The sequence below is a fragment of the Jaculus jaculus genome, chromosome 1 (genome assembly GCF_020740685.1).
Source record: "Jaculus jaculus isolate mJacJac1 chromosome 1, mJacJac1.mat.Y.cur, whole genome shotgun sequence".
Classification (NCBI taxonomy): Eukaryota; Metazoa; Chordata; class Mammalia; order Rodentia; family Dipodidae; genus Jaculus; species Jaculus jaculus.
Genome location: NC_059102.1, coordinates 102,108,115 through 102,132,125, shown reverse-complemented (window position 1 = coordinate 102,132,125; position 24,011 = coordinate 102,108,115). Strand labels below are relative to the sequence as shown.

The following is a 24,011-nucleotide window of genomic DNA, read 5'->3' as shown; positions in this document are numbered from 1 at the left end:
GATCTTACCACAGCCATAATTTATAGCTGCCTGATGAGAGAGGGTTCTGGGCAGGGAGCGCCTCCTGGGATAAACTACTGTAATAGACAGCTTCCCATCACTGAGATGAACTTCCAGACCAGGCACAGTTATGGAGGAAGGGCTTTATTGAAGCTTACAGATCCAGGAGAAGTTCCATAATGGCAGAAGAAGCTGGCCTGCTTTCACAGGTCAGAGTGAGGCCACAAGCCAAAAGCCATACCACACCACACACTCTAGGAACTCCAGACTAGGCACTTTGCATATCTTTAGATTGGATTTCAAACCCACCACCACACCTTTCTAGGAACTCCAGACTAGGCACTTTGCATATCTTTAGATTGGATTTCAAACCCACCACCACACCTTTCTAGGAACTCCAGACTAGGCACTTTGCATATCTTTAGATTGGTTTTCAAGCCCACCACTACACCTTAAGATCCACCCAGTGACAGTTCCAGTGAAGTGTCTGCAGATCCAAACTAAAAACTAATAAAACACTGAATGTATTGGGGACCATGTGTTCAAACTACCACAACTACTACTGGGGTTTGTCCAGTAAGGAGTGGTTTCTGGGATGAGCGTTTTCCTGCAGTGACTGATTGCTCTTATTCCAGAAATGTTCCCAGTGCTGGGCATGAGTGGTCTCTCCACGGCCACCTGCAGCTGAGGCCCAGTCATCAGACTCCATCTGAGGAGTGATTTGTCCTGTGGCTTGCTAACTTCTCCTTCCTTCCATCTCTCTAGTTGGCCCCCTATCGATTGACTTTACTGTTCCTGTGGATCTGGAGCTTTTGGCAAAACAAAACCCGGAGATAAGGATGGGTGGCCGTTTCAACCCCAAGTACTGCATCTCTCCTCACAAGGTGGCTATCATTATTCCATTCCGCAACCGACAGGAACACCTCAAGTATTGGCTGTATTACTTACATCCAATCCTGCAGCGCCAGCAATTGGACTATGGCATCTATGTGATCAACCAGGTGAGGTTGGGGAAGATGAGGCGAGAGAGAGTATGTGTTACCAAATGTCCGTGTAGTGAATGGCAGAGGGCGGGGAGTGACTTCATAGGCACCTGGCATTTTAACAGCGAGAAGCTAGCTGTACTGCCACTACCACCCATGGTTAAGCAGTGCACATGAGCATAGAGCCCAGTGGTGTGCTTGCTCATTAATTTCAGCTCTGTTAGCCAGGGACATCGGTTTTTGGAAGGTAGACTTCCAGCAAAAAAGAAAAGTATAAAGAAGACAACCTTAATTACCACAAAGTAAAGCACTGATTATTTTTGAATAGCTATTTATTTTTCTTGTTATTCTTTTAAAAAAAATTAGGCAACTTGTCCAGGCATAGTGATACACACCTTTAATTCCAACACTGGGGAGGCTAAGGTAGGAGGATTGTTGTGAGCTTGAGGCCAGCCTGGGGCCACAGAGTGACTTCCAGGTCAGGCTGGGCTAGAGTGAGACCCTGCATTTAAAAAACAAAATTTTAGACAACTTCAAAATTCCTCCAGTCAGACTGTATCTTCTGAGGTACCCATGAGAGACCATGTGCTGAGTTGAGTCTACATGCCTACACCTAGCCATGGGTGGTAGGGAAAGTCTGGTCTGAGTCTGAGAAAGGTTTTCCTGCCTCCTATTTGATCTGTGTGTGTCAGGCTTTTACCCTGCTTATGAAACTAATACTGAAGACTTGCCGACCTTTATCACTACAACTCGGATAGTCAAGTTGATCTAAGACTACTTCCTCTTCTCTCTCTCTCTCCCTCTTTTTGAAATAGGGTCTCACTTTAGCCCAGGCTGATCTGAAATTCACTATGTAGTCTCAGTGCAGCCTTGAACTCACTGCAATTTGCCTACCTCTGCGCCTCCCAAGTGCTGGGATTAAAAGAGTGTGACCACGCCCACCTCTGCCCCCTTTTTATAACTAGAGTCACTTTGCTTCTTCTAGGAGCTTCAGGAGCATTCCCCCACACACACCAAGAATATAAGTTTGATATTTTAAATTCATCCCAAATACATATGTCCTTATATGTTTAATCTGCTAGGTACCGTGAAAAGTCTAACATATCTGTGTACCAAATTTTATTGAAATACTTTGGAAGAGTCAGTGCATGCCCATTTTTACAAGGCCGGTGTCCACATCATTTTAAGATAAACCCTGAGTCAGATTGAGGTAGTGAAAGTGTTGACTCTTCTCTGCTTCCATCCAATTTGAGGAGCTTTTGTGCTCTCCCTGGGTCTAAAAGAGGAGCTGGGAACAATGCTGTGTTCATCCACATTCTGAGGGCTGCTGTGGCATGGTGCTGCCTCAGAGAATTGCAGGGAACTCCTAAGGAGGTATAAAATCATGTCCCACTTTAGACAAGTGGGACTTTCCCATGTAGCGTATTAATAATCCCAAATGGCATGTGAGTGGATTGTTGCTGCCAAGTGCTTGGGAAACTCAGAGGAAGGAGAGCGATCCATGACCTGAAAGAATCAGGATGTAAACTGGATTCTGAAGGCATGTCAGGAGCCAGAGAATGGGGACCCCAAGGAAATAAAGGAGCCCATGTGATCCCAGAAATGGAGATACTAGTTGGTTGAGGAAGAACCAGAGGCTCTGAGACCAGGTGTTAGAGCTGTTTGTCAGCTAGATAAGGCAGAATAGGGTCCTGTTGCAAGCAGCCAGGCTAGCAGTGGTGGGAAACTATGAGCCTGTTGGCTAAGTGAAGTTAAGACCAAGGCCCATGAGGCCTTCAAGCAAGATAGTCACACAGTTGGGGTTCATCTTGAAGGATAGTATTGGTGAATATAAAAGAGAACAGGTAAAATGCAGGTGACTTCAACAAGTATTTGTTTGAGGAAAGTTCTGCCATCCAGAAACATTGTCTGTTGCTATTGAGTGGGGGTTGATGGTGGCAGAATTCACAGTTCGTTGTTGCAGCAGCAGTGGTGATCGTCCGGGAAGGAAGCCATTGTCGCCTGAACCAGCCAGGATTGCGAAGAGCAAGCCAGGCCGGCTGCACCTTGCTTCTTCTGACAGTGCTGTACCGGTACTGAGTGACACATTGTAGACGGTGTCCTTGGGTCTTATTCGCTGAGGCCTTTGATGGCCTCCCACGCATCTGCCTGAGCAGAGAACAGACCGTCATGGTCTGAATGGTACACATTTAGACTAAAATAATATATTTTTTATGAAGGAGGAAAACAAGAGTTAGTGATGAGAATTTTTTTTTTAAATTCAAGTGATCATGGTCATATTGAATTTTCAGTGCATGTAAGGCTTTCTTGTTTAATTACAAAGTCCAGACAGATGAAATTTAGCTGTCAATTCCATTTAGCTTAAGTTCCTCTAGCATGTTTACATAGATATTCCCATGGCTTGAAATAACACATTTCTCTATGTCTGTATGTCTTGCTTTTTCCTGCTGTAATCCAAGTTGGACCAGTGGCACCATTGTGCTGGCAAATGCTAGGCTTTGCCTAAGATGGTATCTCCTGTCCCCATTTGGGGCTAGTGAGAAAGGGTGCTTAAAATAGGAATGGCACCTGAGACATCTAATCCAGATGTCCCCAGGTAGACTTGAGGGAGGCAGATTTCATTCCTGCAGTGCCTTCACCAGTGCACTGTGACTTCTGGAAGTGTTTCCCAAGCTTTTCTAGCCAGAGAAACTGTTTTATTATTATGATTAAATATTTTAATTTATTTGACAGAGAATGGAGGAGGAATGAGAGACAGACAGAGAGAGAATGGACGCACCAGGGACTTCAGCCACTGTAAACGAACTCTAGATGTGTGCGCCCCTTGTGCATCTGGCTAACATGGGTCCTAGGGAATCGAATCTGGGTCCTTTGGCTTTGTAGGCAAACACCTTAACCACTAAGCCATCCCTCCAGCCCAGGGAACTGTTTTGTAAGAACTATCTCCATTGATGAGTGCTTTGTGAATCAGTTTTGGGGAAAACATGTCTAAATTAATACCTCTTCCTTTCCTTAGGATAATTGAAATTCCCCATTCTCTTTCCCCCTCCTTGCAACTTTAGCATTAGAAATATTTTTCCTTTTAGGAGTTGGGGATTTAGCTCAGTGGTAAAGTGCTTGCCTAGCATGCATGCAGACTTGAGTTTGATCCTCAGCACTGAAAAAAAAAAAAAAAAAAGTCAAAAAACTGCTTTTCCAGGTGTGGTGGCTCACACCTATGATTCAAGCAACTTGGGAGGCTGAGGCAGGAGGATGAAGAGAGTTTGGAGCCACCCTGGGTTACATGGTGAGACCAGCTCAAAAGAGCGAGAACTGTTTTTAGTTTTTCAAACACAGACCCGCACCCTTGTTTTCTAGTTTTGTTACTATCAGACCTTCCCTGTGCTGCTTTTTCCTTAGTCTTTTTCTTATAAGAATTCACTTTCTACCTGAGTAGAATTTTGTTACTTTTCTACCCCTTCCTCAGACGATCTTATGTAGTCCATTTCATCTCCTCCACTCTGCCATCCCTTTTGGGAAAATGCAGCTAATCACAGCCCAGATACATCAAGAAGCAGCTTGAAGTCTGCCCTACTTTTCTAGTTTAAAAAAAAAAAAAAGACCTAATACATAATAAAGTGATACAACGAGCCTGAGTCTTGAAAAGTCACTCCAGTAGAACATACCCCACTTACAAATTAAGAACTCCCTATGCCCTCTGCTTTATGGCCATAGACTAGAGGAGGAAGAAAGATTTCTATAGCACCAGCCTTTGCAGCACATTATTTATTGAGTAAATACACCTTGTGTGCTATTTGCCTCATTAGAGGCTATTAGAATGATATCTCATGTCAACTTTTCATTGCCCTCATCTGAGATTGGGGGGGACACAACAATGCTTAAAATTAGAATGGCCGCCAGGTGTGGTGGTACACGCCTTTAATCCCAGCACTCGGGAGGCAGAGGTAGGAGGATCGCTGTGAGTTCAAGGCCACGATGAGACTACATAGTGAATTCCAGGTCAGCCTGGGTTAGAGTGAGACCCTACCTAGAAAAAAAAACAAAAAACAAAAACAGAATGGCCTCCAAGACATGTAGTCCAGAATTGAAACAGGTTTCTCAGTACAGGACTTGGTAGAAATGTTACACAATTCCCCATTGACAAGGTCACTGAGGTGAGGGCTGCACCCCATCTCCACCTCCTTCCTTAGCTTCACCTTCAGTGTCCCTAGGACTTGCCCAGACCCTAGAGTCCAGACAGTGACCTGTGTCACAGAGGAGACAGACTCAGAGAGAGGAGGTAAGCAGTAGAGATAAATACTGCTCACATAAATAACAGTGGGGCTGGGACTAACCCTCAACCCCTCACTACCAGTTTAATGCCTTCCCACTACATCACAACAGCTCTCATTGAGGCCATTTAGCCTCTCCTTGAAGTGTTTCTCAAAGCCTGCTGTCCAGGGCTGTGAGTGGGCGTTTCCCAGCCAGTAGCCTTGGGCAGACCCTGTAAGTTCTTCAGACCTCCGTCTCCTCCATAGGAGGAGAGGAAGTCAGTATCTGCCTCACTGGGCTGTTGGACACCTGGTATGTGATATATGCTTGGTAAATATTAGCTGTTATTGTCACGATTTGCGTCTTTCCTCTCCACCCTTCTTTCTGCCTGCCTGTTGCCTCTGCGTGGTACGATGTTGATAAATTTTTTACTGATCTCCCTGTGTCAACCCAACTCAGTACCAGTATCAAGACCTTTCTGGTGCTGGGTTGATGGCTCTAAAAAGCACTGCTTGCAAAGCCTCTTAGCTGGGTTCAATTCCCCAGTGCCTTGTGAGCTGATCACTGATTGACAAGAGATCCTGACGTTTGTGCACACACACACATGAACCTTCCTTCCGTTTGGTTTGTTGGGGCCTCTGTGGGTTCAGAGGATAAGGAATGGCAGTGTGAGTCAAATGACAGGATCTGAGAGGACCGGGAACCAGGTCACTCCTCCAGAGGAGGGTTGTGTCTCATACTGCTGTCTGCAGGTGTGGAGATGAAGGTCAAGGTGTCATGTAGCAAACAGAGAATGGATTCTATTTCCTTATGTCAGCCAGGAAAGGAAAGGCCACGTGACCAGAAGATGCTCTCGCCTGTTAAAACCTCAAGTGGAAAATGTATGATGCTTTGGGGATTACCCATCATAAAGATTACAGATGAGTGCATGCAGGCGTCACTGCTGTGTAGCTTTCTCATAGCCATGGCAGTCCCGGCCCCAGAGTTAAGATCAGCTGTGGTTTCCCCAGTTTATATAGCTTCTCACACCTCTGGTCTCCTCACTCAGCTGCCTGAGAGTGTGATTCTGTCCATGCTACTCCTCTCTTTAAACCCTTCAGCATGTCTCCACTGCCACAAAGCAGAGGCCTAAATGGTCCAAAACCCCAAGCTTAGCTTACAGTACCATTTGGGGTTTGGCCCTGCTGACCTCCAGCTGCTCCTTCCTCATGCCCGTTTGCACAGTGTGCGCCACGGCCGGGCCCCACTGCTCGTCATCTCACCCAGGTACTTGCCCGCTCTTTGTGCCCGTGCTTAAGCAGTCTCCCTCTGCCTGTGGGGTTTCCCCAGTGGTTCTCTTTTCTAGACACCTTTTAAGCTTCATCCTTTTACCTTATTAACTCTGGAGCCCCAAGAACAGAGATGACATCTTCCTCCCTGTGCTTCCCAGGCCGCTTAGCACTTTCCAGCAAGAAATGATTCTCTGTATTTGTGCCGCATCTTGGCTCCTGAACTCCAGTCCCCAGGCCAGACTCCTCCCCACATCCCTTGCCGCAAAGATCCTCCGCAGTCTGGTACAGATGTGGTGAGGTTTGGAACATGTGACATCTCTCCATGATGCCCATGTAGTTCCACCCGCTCCAGGACACCTTGCTCCCAGTCCTCTGGCTGGGTGTGTGCATGCTGCAAGTGGAGTCTCTTCCCAGCCTGGCTAGGTCGTGACCCTTGAGACACTTGCACAGCCTCTCTCCATGGCATAGGCTACCCCTCCCCAGAATGAACTCTCAGGAAAAATGCAGGCCACCGACTTTTTAGCCCTGTATGTGTTCCGGGCAGGTGACTCATACCTGTAATCTCAGCACTCAAGGCTGAAACAGGAGGATTGCAAATTTGTGAACAGCCAGGAAAACACAATGAGTTTAAGGCTATTCTGAGCTATGTAACAGGACCTTGTCTCAAAAAAACAGAAACCAAAAAACAGAAGCAAAGTCTCCTTTGTGATCCTTTAAATGTTAACCTCCACAGCCCCAGGGAGGGCCCCTCACTGGCCCTGCTCAGGGAGGGCTACAAAGGTAAGCACATGATGGCCAGTAGCAGAGCTGGGGTTTGGAGAGAGGCCGTGCGAGGCCTAAGGACCACCCTGTCCTAACGTGGTCATTCCCAGAATGACCCACAGATACTTGCTGCTCCGAAACTTGCTAGCTCGTGCAAAAGGGCCACAGCTCTTGAGTAACAGCCACAGAACCCCAGGGCACCGTGCAGGCTTGTCTGCCAGGCAGATTCTTGCCTGAAGGACTAGGCGACGCAAGGAATGAGCCCAGCTTGCTCCCTAAGGGTTCTTTGGCTTTGAATTTTTCCCCTCTCCTTTTATCTGTGCACTGTTTCAGGGTGATAAGATGGCTCTTTGGAGACAGCCCTGTGTACCCTCAGGGCCCGAGGTTCTGCCGCCACTCCTCAGCACCTGGCTGTGCACCGATCCAGGCAGCAGGTTCCTCCATGAGAGCAGGATCAGTTGAGGTGAAGCAGACCCATGGAACCAACCCCATAGTGAGGGCCACTGCCTGGGCTTGTGGTCCCCACTGGTATGGCTTCTGTTTTGCCCTCTGTGTGCCCTCCCCACCCTCTGCCCTCCATTTCCTCCAGAGCTGCCAGGTGGGTATGTCTGTAGGTGGGGCTCATCCATTCACCCCTCCCCAACCTTTGGGCACTTGGACCTGTCCACTCTTGCTGAGGTGGGGATGGTGGGGGAGGGCTGGGACTGTCTGTGTTACCACTGAGTGCTGTCCTTGTGCTCTGTCCCCTCCCTCCCTGACCATATCTGTCCATTCTTCCCCGAGAGTATGTTGAAGCACTTTCTGGTACTCCTGTTTCCGGGAAACACCATTTTCTCCAAGCACTCTGATTATGACAGTTATTAGGACTTTGCCGTGGAACGAGCATGTGATCAGAATGGGCCCCTTCCCCTTTTACAGCCTTGATGTTTGCCTCTTACCTCTCTCCTTTGCATATGCCCTTCTCTCTTCTTCTTCTTTTTCTTTCTTTCTTTTTTTTTTTCTTCTAGTGAGGACCTTTTGCCTTTACTTGTTAATCCTGTTTGTAGCAAAGCAAGTTGAAGGAAGAGCTCCTCTCTGTGGTCTGCTTCTCACTTTTCACCTACCTTTTCTTCTGTCCTCTGCCTCCTATAAAGAGAGAGAAGCCGACTTACCTACTGCTGCTGCCGCCGCCACCGCTACCACCACTGCCACCCTGGTAATGTCCTCACATCCAACTCAGTGGCTGGCCCCACTGGCCAGAGGAAGCTGTGTGAATGCCCCTGTGAGCGTGCTGTCTGCCCGCGCTGGGGCCTCCTAGGCAAGCGCAGGGCTGCCGTGGGCTCGCTTGGAAACACCAAGATTGCTGGAAGCCAACTCACTGTGCAGAGGGCTGAGAGACTTTGCCACCTTTAAATAAACCACAGTAGAGCTCCTGCTGTATGTATAGAAGTGTATACACCTCATTTCTTAAATTCCATATCATTAGCGTCCTCATGCTGTCTCAGTCTTCATGTTCATGACTTGCCATACCTTCACTGTGGTTGATCATTGAACTCGAGCATAATTAACCTTTTCTCTAGTAGAAAACTGCGGATAGTGTATTCATGAGCATCTTGAGAGTGTGAAGTTTATTCTGTGTTGACTTCTTCTGCATTTACTTCCACAGGCTACATGAAAATGTGAAAAGGCATGGGATTAAAGGTTAAGAAACTGTTTGTACGTTTCTATAGATTTATATACAAATAGGTAGTTGTTTTCTGAAAGAGGTCTTTATTTCCAGCTTGTCTCTTACACGTCCTGAAAATGCTTAGTGCCCCTGTTCTGTGCAGAGATAGAAAGGCCTCAGTGGCTCAGGCCCAGAGAAGTGGGTATCCTGCTCCACTTCTGCCTCTGGCGCCCGACCCCACATTCCTTAGCTCTTCCACCCTGTGCTCCTGGGAAGTGGAGGTCAAGGATGTATTTGGCCTTGTAAGAGACTGCTTTAGTCACGGGAGAGCTGCCTCCTCAGCTGGGACCCTCATCCAGAAAGGTCCATTTCTAAAACAAGCCTCAGGGACTGCAGAGATGGCTTAGCAGTTAAGACAAATGCCTGCAAAGCCGAAAAATCCAGGTTCAATTGTCTAGGTCCAACTTAAGCCAGATGCACATGGTGGCACCTGAGTCTGGAGTTTGTTTGCAGCAGCTGGAAGCCCTGGCATGCCCATTCTCACTCTGTCTGTCCCCCTCTAATAAATAAATAAAAATAAATCTTAAAAAAAAATTTTTAAAAGCCTTAGATTCAAGTTCTGTTAAGGTCTGTCTAAGCTCAGGACTTCCATCTTACTATGTTTAAAAATCAGAAAACAGCTGCTATGAACTCAAAGGAAAGTGGATATTAGCCCTTCACAAATTAGCATCTGTAGAATTTCAGGTCCTCTGGGCATCACCTCTTCTGGTCCCAGATCTCCACTGAAGCCTGCGAGAATGCCCGGCTAGAGCGTCTTTGGCCCCAGCTGTCACCACCTTCTCAGCCTTGCCATCTGTGGGGGCACAGAAAGGCACACAGGGATGTTCAGCAAGCATTGTCACAGGCTACAGAGCTGCATCTGGATCTGTGGCCCTGTGGTCCTGGGGATAACGGTGGAGGTAGAAGTGCTTCTCACAGCATGTGTGTGAAAGCCACTGCATCTCTCATCCCAGAAATTCCGATTCATTGAGTCCTGGAACAACCCTATAGCTGCTGTGTTGCTGTGTCTTTGAATGAGGAGAACCCAAGTATGTCCTGTCCTCAACCAGTGGGGTGGTTGGGGATATAGCTGCTGGTCACACAAGAGGGCCTGCATTCCAGGAAAGGACAGAATAGATCTTTTAGAAGCTATTTGGCTATTTGGGAGCTGGACAGGATGGGCCATGGCTTTCTGCAATTAATCATCTGTCTCCTATTGCAGTTGGGGAAAAGGTACCTTAGCCCTCCCCCTCCGTAACCACCCCAGTGACTTTCCTGGGGTTAGATACCTGTCCTGATTATCCCTGCCCCGCCCCCAAGGCTGCTTGCCACTGCAGTGGGCGCAGGTGAAGCAAGAAGGGGAGCTGGAGCCTTTGCTCTTAGTCCTGAGGGAAGGAATTTTCAATTTACCCACCATTTATTACTTAGGCATGCATGCGCCCATGAATCATACCTTAGCTAGTCTCTGCGCCTTTACTTGGGTGGAGACACAAATCCTTCCTCAATATGCAAAACATGGTTGAAGGCTCCCTGTAGTCTAAACAAAGACAGAGCCTAAAAAGTACCACCTCTACCTTCCAGGATTCCTTGGCTTCACCCAGCCAAATTTCTTGCAGTTTCTGGAATGTTCTTTTATCTTCATAGCCCTTACAAATGTTCTCACCATGCGATGACTTTCTCTGAACCCACAACTCTTTTCTAACCCTCGGAATTTGGTCTCATTCTACCCACATCAGCCTCTGCTCAGTCATTTGAAGATTTTAAGCTATTTGCTGGCCTTTCTTCTTTCTTCCTATTTTCTCCCTCTAATAGCAGCCAGCACCCTAGATGAAAGGGATAACTTAAATCTTGCCAACCACTGTGAGATGAAGCCCACTTTTAAAAGCTTGCTTGTGCTGGGCACATGCCTTGTACTGAGCACTTAGGAGGTTGAGACAGGAGGATTACTATGAGTTTGAGGCCAGCCTGAGCTAAATAGCAAGGCACTGGCTCAAATCTTGCTCAAAAGGCAGGGTCTTTGTTCAAAGGGATGTTTACTTCAGTGTGCTGACCCCTCACCACGCCTTCCCACATGGTCTCAGTCTGGAAAGAGCTCTGGCTTTCTTCTGCTTGAGTCTAATCATGTGAGCCTTAGACTAATTCAGTTAAGCCTTAATCCTTTTTAGAAAGTCCCTGTGTGTCAGAGAAGCAGGATTGGAAGGGGGACTCTTGAAAGGACTCGGGAGGGACATAGGCAAACACTAAAACCCAAGGGAGTCCCTAAGAACTAGAAAATCATCCTAGAACCTGAGAAGTAGTCTGATGTGACCATCAGATGATGGCTCAAAATGGGTGGAGAAACCTCTTCTTATAACTGTGATCATAGCTGACTTGTTACCAGGCCAGGTGCTGATACCTTTTAGGCATTATGTTATTTAATACAACCCATCTGGTATCATGCCTATGTCACAAAGCAGGAAACTGAGACCTAACAGTGTGATTTGCCCAAAGTCAAATGGCTAATAAGTGGGAATAAAAATGTGTGTCTTGCGGGCGTGGTGGCACATGCCTTTAAACCCAGCATCGGGAGGTAGAAGTAGGAGGATCGCTGAGAGTTCGAGGCCACCCTGAGAGTACATAGTTAATTCCAGGTCAGCCTGGACCAGTGTGAGACCCTACCTTGAAAAGCCAAAAACAAACAAACAAAAAAAAGTATGTCTTAATGTAATGGCACACACCTATAATTCTAGCCCTCAGTAGGCAGAAGCAGGTGGATTGACCACAAGTTCAAAGTCGGCTTGGTTTATATAGTGAGTTACAAGCCAGTTAGGGCTCTATAGCAAGAGCTGGTCTCAAAAGTAACAATAAGGCATGGTGGCACACACCTTTAATCCCAATACTCGGGAGGCAGAGGTAGGAGGATTACCATGAGTTGGAGGTCACCCTGAGATTACATAGTGAATTTCAAGTCAGCCTTGGCTAGAGCAAGACCCTACCTATAAAAACAAAAACAAAACCGAGGGAAAAAAAAAAAAGGAAAGTAAGTCTGAGGGGTTGGAGAGCTGGCTCAACGGTTAAAGTGCTTGCCTACAAAACCTAAGGACCCAGATTCAATTCCCCAGGACCAATGTAGGCCAGATGCACGAGGTGATACATGTGTCTGGAGTTCATTTACAGTGGCTGGAGGCCCCGTATGCTCCTCTCACTCCCTCTCTCTCTCTATCTGCCCTGCGCCCTCAAATAAACTTAAACACAAAGAAGTCTGGGTTGAGGTGAAGGCCATGAATGCAGAGGCACTTGTCCTGGACTTGTTCCCCTTCCCCCAGTGGCTATCAGCAATACCACAGCAACCCCAATAACTTCATAGTGTTCCTGCTCAATTCCTGAAGTGGGAACTGTTTTGCCTCATGACCTACATGGAATTAGCCGAACCCAGAATTCAAGATTGACTTTCCTGGTGGAGCAGCCAAAGAACACAGTGCCTTTTGGCACAGCCTTCTCCCTCATCCATGTATGGTTAGAGTGCTTTGTTAGGAACTTACGAAAGGAACTCGTGTGTCTGGTGGTTTATAAATTCATCCACTATTCTTTGATTTGTTCTCTGACTTCCTGGTACTTGACTGTAAGTAGTTTGTTTGCGTCATGTACCTGGGGGTTGATGGCCAGCATGTGGAGTGCCAGTTTCCAAGTCTTCTAGCTGCATGTAGAGGACTTTGCATCGCTTACTTCTGAGATGATGAGTGGATTTTGGCCCCTGATGGACTGGTGATAGCCAAAGTAAAGGGCCCTGTTCTCTTGATCCCTAGATATATGGGTGGGGGGAGCAGTAAGTGGGAACTAGAGAGATGGCTCAGCAGTTAAGACACTTGCCTGTAAAGCCTAAGGACAGGAGTTTGTCTCTCAAGTAAAATATTTTAAAAACCACACAAGTGAGACTGACTTCCACAGTTGAACTTTCACGTCTTTGCGGCAGTGCTGCAAGGTCAGGATGAGGCGGGCACTTGCTGAAGGGCTTGGTGAACTACCTGTAAGAAGTGGCGGTAGCAGAGTGGGCATCCTCCCTACTAACCCCGAGCCACAGGAACAGACACCCAAATGCATAGTAACTTCCAAGGGGCTGTTTTGGTTGGAGCTTTCCAGAAGGTGTGGCCATCTACCATTGCATGTTTTCACTCGTCCTTAGCTCATTCATCTATCCATCCATCATTCATACATGCATCCAGCCAGCCAGCAAGTATTAAGCTCTTTATTTTATGACACTAGGGTACTAGGGGAATTAAAAAAAAAAAGCATGAGCTTTTATAGAGCCTGTATTTTAGTGAAGACAAAATGAAAATAAACAACTTTGTACCAACAGATTTGGTGCTTTGGCCCCAGTGGTCAGTACCCTGAAGCAGGGTCCCCTCTTCTTTTGGTGTCCTTTAAATCTGTCATGATGTGATTGTGACTGCTTCCTACCCTACACTGAGAGTGAACTGTATTCCTCTAGTACCTAGTTTAGTGTCTGACAGACGTGTGGAAGACCCACAATGTGGCAGTCAGACTGTAGGAAGCATAAAAATGAAAAGGCACCCAACTGCCACTGCTTCCTATATGTTTTTTTGGAGTTAGTTTATTAAAATGTGTTAAAATGCCTTTTTCACCATTTTTTAAGATTGAGTTGGACCTCCTTTTTTTTGTTGTTGCTTATTTATTAAGACAGGGTTTCATGGGCTGTGCGTAAGAGCACTTGCTATACAGGCATGAAGACCTGAGTAGTGCCCTCAGGAAAAGCTGCACTTGGGCCTGGGGAGGTGGCTCAGTGGTTAAGGCACTTGCTTAGAAGCTTGACAGCCTGGGTTCAGTCACCCAACCACCCACATAAAGCTGGACGAGATTTACTTGCAACAATGAGAGACCCTCTTTCCCCCCCCACACACACACACACAAAAAAAGAAAAAGACAGGGCTTCACTATGTGTCCTAAGCTGCTCTGGAATTTACTACGTAACCCTGGCTGGCCTCAGAATCATGATCCTTCTGCTCTGGCCTCCTGCGTGCTGGGATTACAGGTGTACACCACCGTGTGTGGCCCTTATTTATTTTTTTTAACAGCCCTAATTCATTGACTTGTTTAGCCAGTTTCCCACTGACGCTTGTGTAGTTGCCTGCAGTCTTCCGCTGCAGTGCACACATCCCAGAGAGCACCAGCGTTCACAGATATTCCCATACATGCAAGTCCTGCAAGACAGACGCCTACAAGTGGGACTGCTGACTCAGAGGCTGACGCTCAGCATTGATTTGTGAAATAAAGGGCAGAAAAGTGAGGCCCAGCAGTTAGCTAATGACCATGTGTCAACTCACCAGTCCCTATGAAACCTCTGCTCCGCGGCCTATGGCATCTGACGCGACGTTTGTTTTTGCATCAGGCTGGAGACACTATGTTCAATCGTGCTAAGCTCCTCAACATTGGCTTTCAAGAAGCCTTGAAGGACTATGACTACAACTGCTTTGTGTTCAGCGACGTAGACCTCATTCCAATGGATGACCACAATGCCTACAGGTGCTTTTCACAGCCACGGCACATTTCTGTCGCGATGGACAAGTTTGGATTTAGGTAAGAGATACTCAGCCCGAAATCTGCAGTAGATGTGTTGCTTTTATACATGTGAGCTAGGCAATGTAGTTTCTCTACCCAGGAGTGCTCCTAGGTTTTACAGGAGAATGCCACCTTAAAGAAATGGTTGCTTTTTTTTTTTTTTTTTTAAGTCTGCTGTCACTTATTACTGAAGTCCAAGCTGTTTAGGTGCGAACTGGCTCTTTTCCAGGGGAAGATCATGCCTAGGCTCTTCAGCAGTTATTTTTCACCTGTCTGCCTTCCCTTCTCTCCCTACCTTTTCTTTGACATGTTCATACTCTGACTCCTCTTGTTCCTTCCTTAAAGCGTGAGGGTGAGACAGGATGAGGTCTAAGTGACCACCCAAGTTTTTTGTTTTTTTTTTTCTTGTGTGGACACATCATGTGTTGGTACCATTGTCTCCCTCTTCCCTGCCACCATTACTCCGAGGATCCTCCTCAGTGGGATTGCTGGTGTTCATTATGTGGTTGTGGATTTTAACTTGTGAGTGAAGCAACTGGGAAGCTGAGGTGGGAGGATCATGAGTTCAAGTCTTGCCTAGAAATTTAGTGAGACTAAGCTGAAAATTCAAGGCCAACCTGGGCTACAAAGTAAAACCCTATCTCCACACACAACATCCCTGTGGAAAAGAATTTTCAAAAGAAGGAGAAGGAAAGAAAGGGAGGAAGGGAAGAAATGGAGGGAGAGAGGAAGAAAGGAAGGAAATAATTATTATGATGACTTTTATATGATTTATATGATTTGGCTAGAATTTTCCTCAGTTTTTTGTGATGGTTTCCAGTAAAAGCCTGAGTGTGGTTTGGGGTTGCATTTAGTGAGGGTTGACACAAAAAAGTCCTTAAAAGACCCACAGAACGGCCTTTGTATGGCCTTTGGGCATATCTTGATTCTTGACATTTCTCTTCAGTACTTACTCTGTGTCCCGTGGGAATCTACCCTTCATAACCATTGAGGAACTTCAAATGCAAATACATAAATGTTGAGAATGAGCGAGACAAGAACCCAGGTGTCCTACTGCTTGGAAATATGGGAAAATAAATGATCAGTTTATATTTTGCTAAGTCAAGATAAAATATAAATGTGAAAGAAAATATTGGAGGAAATTTCCAGGTCTGATGCCTCTATTGTTAAGGTTAATGTTTAAGTCATATGCCTTTAGAAGAACAAAAGCTAGATTGGTAGACTGAATGGGGCAAGAAAACAAGTGGACGGTGTGAGCTCAGGGACTTGAAGGCAATCTCAGATTTGGAGCCTCCTTGATAAGATTTTCTTTGCAGGAACAGGGTATCTGGGAAGCAGATTCACAAGCCACAGGGGAAGGACTGGACTTAGGACTGCTCATTGACTGGCTTTCAAGATAACCATAGGAACAGCAGCATATTTTTAGAAAGAGGAAGGGTCTATGTTTGGGTATCTGTGTGCCTCTAAGATAAACTGAGCCCTGGTTTAAAAGCAAATTAAACAAAGCAAGCCCTCATAACTCCCCCCATCAGTAAATCGCAATGACTAAGTAATATGTTAAAAATGTGTATGTGTTCAGCAGTCATTACCTGGGATGTCAAACTTACTGACCATGCTATGCATATGTTTTTTTCCCCAGTTTGCCATATGTTCAGTATTTTGGAGGAGTCTCTGCTCTCAGTAAACAACAGTTTCTTGCCATCAATGGATTTCCTAATAATTACTGGGGCTGGGGAGGAGAAGATGATGACATTTTTAACAGGTAATGGTTATATCACTTTCTCACATGTCCATTTTCACTTCCAGGTTTTTATATTGTTTTATTTATGAAGAGAGAGAATATGAATGGGCATATCAGGACCTCCAGCCACTGCAAACTCCAGATGCATGCACCACTTTGTACATATGACTTTATGTGGGTACTGGGGATTTGAACCCAGGTCATTAGGCTTTGCAGATAAGTGCTTTAACTGTTGAGCCACCTCTCCAGCCCACTTCCAGGTTTTGAATCAGTGCTTGATTATTCTGTAAGGACTGATCTCAGGAGAGAAGCATTCCCACTCTCAACCCTTGTGTCCTATAGGTGCTGAGCAGGGTCCTTAGAAAAAGGGGCTCCTGAGATGTTATAATCGCCTTGGAAGATGTAAAATGAGAACCAACTGGAAGGACAAATTTCCTTTGACTTAAAAATTTTGTTGTTGTTTTTATTTATTTATTTGAGAGTGACAAAAAGAGAGGAAGAGGCAGATAAAGAGAGAGAGAGAGAGGGAGAGAATGGGCATGCCAAGGCCTCCAGCCTCTGCAAACAAACTCCAGATGCATGCGCCCCCTTGTATGTCTGGCTAATGTGGGTCCTGGGGAGTTGAGCCTCAAACCAGGGTCCTTAGACTTCACAGGCAAACGCTTAACCACTAAGCCATCTCTCCAGCCCCTCCTTTGACTTTATAAATGACATTTTGTACTAAAGGAATAAACCTGTGACATCAGGACTGGGGAGATGGCTCAGCAGTTAAAGGCACTTGCTTGCAAACCCTGTCAGCCTAGGTTCAGTTCTCCAGAATACTCCTAAAATTTGGTACAAAAAGTGGCACACAACAAAAATAAGTGGCACAAACATCTGGTGTTCCATTTCCTGTTGCTCCTCTATGTATATACACACACACGTACACATGCAAATAAAAAAAAAATAAACCTATGACATCCTCTGCAAAACTTCAGTGTCTGCTACACAGTGTGGTGGTGTACGCTTTTAATCTCAGCACTCAGGAGGCAAAGGTAGGAGGATCACTGAGTTCTAGACCATCCTGAGACTATGTAGTGAATTCCAGGTTAGCCTGAGCTAGAGTGAAACCCTAACTTTAAAAAAAGAAAAGAAAATTAACATCTTAGCTGGATGTTGTGGTATATACCAGTAATCTTAGTGTTAGAGAAGCTGAGTCAAGAGGATTGCTACAAGTTCAAGGTCAACCTGGGCTATACCATGAGAACCTTTCTTTCTTTCTTTCTTTCTTTCTTTCTTTTTTTTTTTCAATGTAGGGTCTCACTCTAGTCCAGGCTGGCCTGGAATTTACTCTGTAGTCTCAGGGTGGCCTCAAACTCAAGGGATCCTCCTACCTCTGCTTCTGAGTACTATGATTAAAGATGTGTGCCACCATGCCTGAGGAGAACCTTTTTTTAACAAAACAAAACATCACTAGATGTGTTGGCACATGCCATTAATCCCAGCACTCAACAGACAGAGGTAGGAGAACTGCTGTGAGTTTAAGGCCAGCCTGAGACTACAGAGTAAATTTCAGGTCAGCCTGGGCTAGAGTGAGACCCTACCTACCTCAAAAAAAAAAAAAAAAAGAAAGAAAGAAAGAAAGAAATAAACAAGCAAACATTTAGTATCTCATTGTGGACCCTTTTCAATATAAAGTGTTTCCTTGGGCAGAGTCCTAACTCTCCTAACAGAATATTTGTGCTGTAGTTTTAATTTGGAAGATTTTGACTGTATACAAGAAAAGACAGAGTAGTCTAATGAACTTTTGTGTTGGACCCACCTGGCCCACAGTCATACCATGTCCAGTCTTATCCCATCCACATTCCAGGACCCTTTTAAAACTGGTAAGCCTATCTCTTGTCATTGAAGGTCGTTAAAAAAAAAAAAAAAACTGTGAGCCAGTCTGAACTCATAACTCATCCCTTGAGTTTGACACCAAAACATACCAGGTACAATTTTCCTGAACTGGAGAGCATTTATTTATTTATTTATTTGTTTGTTCAGTTTTGATTTTTAAATATTTTATTGGTGGGGGGGCTGGAGAGATGGCTTAGGCATCTTGCCTGCAAAGCCTGAAGACCTAAGTTTGAGTCCCCAGAATCCATGTAAGCCAGATGCACAAGGTGGTACATGCATATCTGGAGTTTGCAGTGGCTGGAGGCCCTGGTGCACCCATTCTGTCTGTCTATCTCAAATAAATAAATAAAATATTTTAAAAATGAAAAAAACTATGCCATCTCTCCAGCCCTCGAGCATATTTATTTGACCTGCTAACAGAGGTGTCTATCAGAGCAACAGTCTTACCATTCAAGGTTACCAGTGTGTGAGAATTTGACATAGACCCAAACTTTTTTTTTTTGGTGTGTTTGTGTGTGTGTGTGTGTGTGTGTGTGTGTTTTCAAGGTAGGGTCTCACCATAGCTCAGGCTGACCTGGTTAACTCTCATGGTGGCCCTGAACTCATGGCAAACCTCCTACCTCTGCCTTCCGAGTGCTGGGATTAAAGGTGTGCACCACTATGCCCAGTTTAAAACTGAAATTGGGAGGTAGAGGTAGGAGGATCACCGTGAGTTGAAGGCCACCGGGAGACGACATAGTGAATTCCAAGTCAGCCTTGCTAGTGTGAGATCCTACCTCAAAAAAAACAAAAACATTAAAAACAGTTAAGGCTTTGGTTATTCTGTAAGGATTGCTCTTTACTCATCCCAAGCCTCCAGCCCATGCAGAATCCTCCATCCTGCTCTGGCTACCTCCAGTCTCCTTCTCTGTCTTCCATTCTTGAACTTCTTACCGCTTCATGGTTGCATTGTGTCCCTTTGACTCGGGCACTGTCTGGTGTTAAGCTCTTGAGTAGGACATCTTTTCCACCTCATCCCCTGCTCCTTCTTCCTGCACCCTTTTTTCATCTGGTTGTGGAAGCTGACCTTGGTCCCTGAGCATTGTGTTTGCCCTCACCTGTGTTTTCTCCTGCCGCCCAGACTGCCCTGACAGACACTCATCCTACAACTTGATCCTGTTTGGCCTCCTCTAGCTGATTCACTTCCTTCTTCCCTTGGGCCAGTCCCTACCTTCCCCTTTTTACCTCCAGCTTGGCACTATGTTCTGAGCTTCCACTCTAAAAGTTGCATGAGGGCAAACCCCACAAACTAGAGTCTGTAATGAAAGGATATGGCGGAGTGTTGAGTTTTAACCCTGGCCATCCTGTGCTGGGTCACAAATGACGCTGGGCTGAGTGAGAACGGTGATTGAACTGGCAGATGGAGCCACAGTCTTGCAGCGCGGCTACCAAACCCACATCTCAGGGCCGCTCTGTGGTAATGACTCATCGTTTTACTCCTTGCAGGCTAGTTCACAAAGGCATGTCAATATCTCGCCCAAATGCTGTGATAGGGAGGTGTCGCATGATCCGACACTCAAGAGACAAGAAAAATGAGCCCAATCCTCAGAGGTATGTTCTGTGTGCAGTTTGTTGTTTTTTTTTTTTTTGTATGTGTACATGTGCATGCATACGTGTACATGTGTGGGGGCCAGGGATTGATGTCGTGTCTTTCTCAATTGCTCTGTACCTTAGTTTTTTTGAGACAAGTTCTCTCACTGAACCTAGAGCTCACTGATTTGGCTGGATAAGCTAGCCAGCAAACCCCAGAGATCCTCAATCTCCACCTCCCCAGCACTGGGGTTACAGCCAGGTACCTCTGAGCCCAGCTTTTACACGGGATCTGAACTCACGTCCTCAAGCTTGCACTGCAGGACAAGTGCTTTTCTGACTGAGCAGTCTCCTCAGCCCCGCAGCGAGCATTCTTGTCTTCAGGGTGGAGCAGGCTGCAGGACGGAGGCTCTGCACAGGGCGCCGTGCCTCCAGTGAAATGGAGGTGCTTATTCTATGGGAGAGGCGCAAGGAAAAGGGTAACTGGGAGCCGGGCGTGATGGCGCATGCCTTTAATACCAGTACTCGGGAGGCAGAGGTAGGAGGATTGCCATGAGTTCGAGGCCACCCTGAGACTCCATAGTGAATTCCAGGTCAGCCTAGGCTAGAGCGAGACCCTACCTCAAAAAAAAAAAAAAAAAAAAAGAAAGAAAAGGGTAACTGGGGAAGAAGTGTAAGTGTTCAGCAGTTTCCTAAGACCTCTATTTTGACATATTTCCCTTGTCCTTTCTTTCCTGGTAGATTTGACCGGATTGCCCACACAAAGGAGACTATGCGCTTTGATGGTTTGAACTCACTTACTTACCAGGTGTTGGACATAAAGAGATACCCATTGTATACCAAAATCACAGTGGACATCGGGACACCAAGCTAGCATTTTGGTACAAATAAGAGACCTGAAAATGGCCAGGGACCTCTGGTGTGTGTCTCTGTCAGTCGTCTGGGCTGGTCCCCCTCATTTGTACAGTCTAAGTGACACAGGGCCCTTCACTCGTCATTCAGACCCCTTCGAGATGGTCAGAAGGAGTGGAATGATTTGCCCCCAACTTGGCTCGGCATTCAAGGAGTTTCTCAGTGACCATCAGCCTTTGGGGGTCTTCTCGAACATGTTCAGTGTCACCCCAAAGAGTCAGAACTATACACAGCTCAGAATTTGACTGTGGGGCACGTTCCCACTGTTAAATCTGCTAAATTATGAAATGGTTAAGAACTTTGCTTTAAATGGCGATGTTATTACTTCATGAAAAATTGGAGACTGCTGCTGACTGAATTCAAATAGGCATGACATTCTTCTGCTGTCATTTTTTTTTTAACAGAGAAACACAACAATTCAACCATGTTTTACCCCTCTCCCACCTTCTTTCAGTGGTATGCAACTGTTACAATCACTGTGTGTATATGTGTGTGTGTTTTCGTAGCAAAAGAATTTAAAAACTTGAGCCTTGAACTTTCTGTCCCGCTAGCGTGTGGGTCCCCGGGAAGCTAGCATCCGGGCGGAAGCCCTGGGTGCTCTCCCTCCCAGGGGCCTGTCTCTAGTTGATTGTCTGATTTCTGAAGGTAAAGAATTTTTTTTAAGTAGTTTGTAGTATTTTAAAGAACAAATCAAGTTCTAATTATTCTATAGCTTTTGATTTTTGTGTTGATCCAAATTTGAATAGTTATTTAGTGTTAAGTCATGACAATTTATTTTTCTGGGCATGCTATGTAAACTTGAATTTCCTATGTATTTTTTATTGTGGTATTTTAAATATAGGGAGGGAATTGAGTATTTTTTAGGGGGAAATATAATGTATGCTGTAATGGCCACAAGCATGGCCTCTGATTTAGCTGGCAGGCCAGATTTCATGAAGAGCAAAATCCCCTTTGGGTCCCTTGATGAGGGCAAGGCCTCCTACTCAGCATTATCCTGCCAGACCTCTGGGTCAGGCGCCCAGGAGATAGCCTCTGCCCCTCCCAGGAGGGCTGGGAGGAAGGAACCTCAGCCTCCTGGAACTGACCCCTCAGGCCCCCAAGCTGTGGGGTTGAAAATAACAGCAGTTTGTTTACCATCACTTAGCGCCTCCCGCCTCCCTAGTTGGGGTGAGAGTGGCAAGTAACCTCTGTTTTGGCAGGGATGGCCTCCCTCCCAGAGCCTCTGGGCTGTACTCCCTGACCCACACTTTCTTCTTTCCTGCCTGGCCCTGCCTTTTACTGTTCTGCCTCCCTTTCCCCTTCTACCTTTGCTTCATTCTGTAAAACTGGCCTGTGGCACTCAGGATCAAAAAAGACTATTCATTGTGCCTTTTAATTAAAGATCGAGAAAATTCAGCTGTACCCACTCATTCCTCCTGAGAATTCTGGTGCCTAAATCTTCTCATTCTCCCGGCCCCCTCAGGGTTTTAGAAGGTGCTCTCACCCTTTGAGGCCAGCCCACAGGGTTGTCATTCACAAACATGCCCCTTTTGGGGATGTATAGCTGCCTGGGACTTGGAGTGAGATAAAAGGAGATGCAGTGAACACCAAGCAACTTGCCAGGCCCAGCCTGAGATCCTAAATTCAGCTGCCTAATCCAGAACCCAGCCCTTTGCTTGTGGAAGCCAGGACCCCACCCTTGCCCTAGTTCTTGCACCAGCTCTGCATGCAGAGACTGAGCTGATGGCTGGCCCTGATCCTACCTGTATTTGAATTGCTTTGAGCATATCAGATTCCTACTTGCTGCTTTTTCCAGGAGCTTTTGTATTGGTTAGAAACTATCTCCTCCTGCAAAAGCAACAGTCTATGCAAAGAGTATTTTTCTGTGGGCTCCTCATGCCTTACCAAGGTCATTAAAAGTAAGACTGGCTGCACTGAAAGGAGCTAGGGGAAATGCAAAGGCCTTTTTTCTGACTCCAGATCCTGACTTTTCCAAAGTGCCTTAAAAGAAAGGAGACAAATGCCTTGAGTGGTAGCTTCTGTATTACCTCCTGTGCTGGAAACACAATTCTACCTTTTCTCTTTTTTGTCCCTCTTATATTTTGTTCATGTTAAGTATATGGTTCATTCTAAGAACCAAGGAAAATTCTGCTTTGCCTGTTCCCCTACTCCTGACCAGCATTCTCAGGGGGGCTCTCCCAGGGCCCAGGTACAACCAAGGCACTGCTGGGCCTGGCCTGTGAGATGCTGCCTGCCGTCAGCATCCTCACGGAGAGTCTGGGGAGCGTTTACTTCGTCTGGGAGTTATGACCATGGCGTCACATGCTGTGCCTTTCTCTGTATATCCTATTGCTGGTGACCGATGTAAAGTGGCCTTTGGGAAAGATCAGAGGCACCAAAGGGCAAAGGAAATGCTGTGCTGGCCTTCAGCCTGGCAGTGTCTCCGCTGGGCTGGGTGTGGGCAGCTAGGATGACAGTGCTTCTGTCCTAGAGACCTGTTACGCTGTGTATTGCGATTTCCTGTGTATGCAAATTGTGTCTTTACTATTGGGAGGAGGGGTATCTGACTTTGGTGTTCAAAACAGACAACTGTATTTCTGCCTTTGAAATGCAGTAATGTAACATGAATAAATGTCTCTATCTTTATAGCCATGAGGTGTTTCTTTTCTGATTTAAGGGATTTGAGTTCTTTGGGGAGCTATGGGAGTCGGAAGTTTTTCCATCCGAGTCACAGCACCAGCTGTAAGGTTCAGAAGTGACCAAGACCACGGAGACCACCCTGAGGCAAAGATGGAAGCTTTTATTTGGGGGAAAAACATGAGCTGCCAGGACTGACTTTCAAGAGCAGGGCACAGCCAACTTTGAGATTACAGATAGTGGAGTATATAGAGCTCTTGGGTTGGGGGAAGGTGAGTGAGGAAGGAAAAAGAAGTCATTGGCCATTTCAAATAGCTAGGGTGTGAGACCAGAACAGCGACCAGGTGACCTGGGAGATAAGGGGGCAGGAAACATAGACTTGGGACTTTATTAGGCAAGGAAGGGATAATGGCTGGGTGGTTCCTTGAGGAATGTGGATGACCCACTTCCTTGTGTCTGTCACCCTCCTACTGTGACTCCATTTTTGTCTTGACCTAACATTCTAGCCTTTTGTTACTGATAAAAGATGAAGGCTAGGTGATGAGGAGGCAGTTTCCTGGTGGCTAGAGGTGGCAGAGTGGTGAGATCAATAGCGCCTGTGTAGCACGTTGTTATGACTTGGTCCTGAGCGAAGCAGAGACTTCTCTCATACCATCCCTGTATCCAGCTGGCTTCAGGGCAGTCGCTGGCAGACACTGTTATAGAGAAGGTGAGGGAGATGGGCTCTGTGCACCCTGTGAGAAGACAGAGGGAGACTAAAGGAGCTTGTTACTACTCTTGTCAACAGT

At 46.1% G+C, this 24,011-nt stretch overlaps 1 protein-coding gene across 2 annotated transcripts in view; it reads left to right on the top strand.

Annotated features, from left to right (window-relative positions):
* B4galt1 (beta-1,4-galactosyltransferase 1) overlaps positions 1-23,234 on the top strand; it is a 58,147-nt gene extending 34,913 nt beyond the window's left edge. The window contains exons 2-6 of one of the 2 annotated variants that reach the window (XM_004658379.2): positions 766-1,001; positions 14,338-14,525; positions 16,147-16,269; positions 19,612-19,716; positions 20,437-23,234. In XM_004658379.2, the coding sequence (XP_004658436.1) occupies positions 766-1,001; positions 14,338-14,525; positions 16,147-16,269; positions 19,612-19,716; positions 20,437-20,569 (785 nt within the window). In that variant the 3' untranslated portion in view covers positions 20,570-23,234. Of the gene's footprint in view, positions 1-765; positions 1,002-8,400; positions 8,683-14,337; positions 14,526-16,146; positions 16,270-19,611; positions 19,717-20,436 lie in introns of those variants that run through there. The other variant, XM_045134015.1, reaches the window with a different exon arrangement.
* Positions 23,235-24,011: the final 777 nt, after the last annotated feature.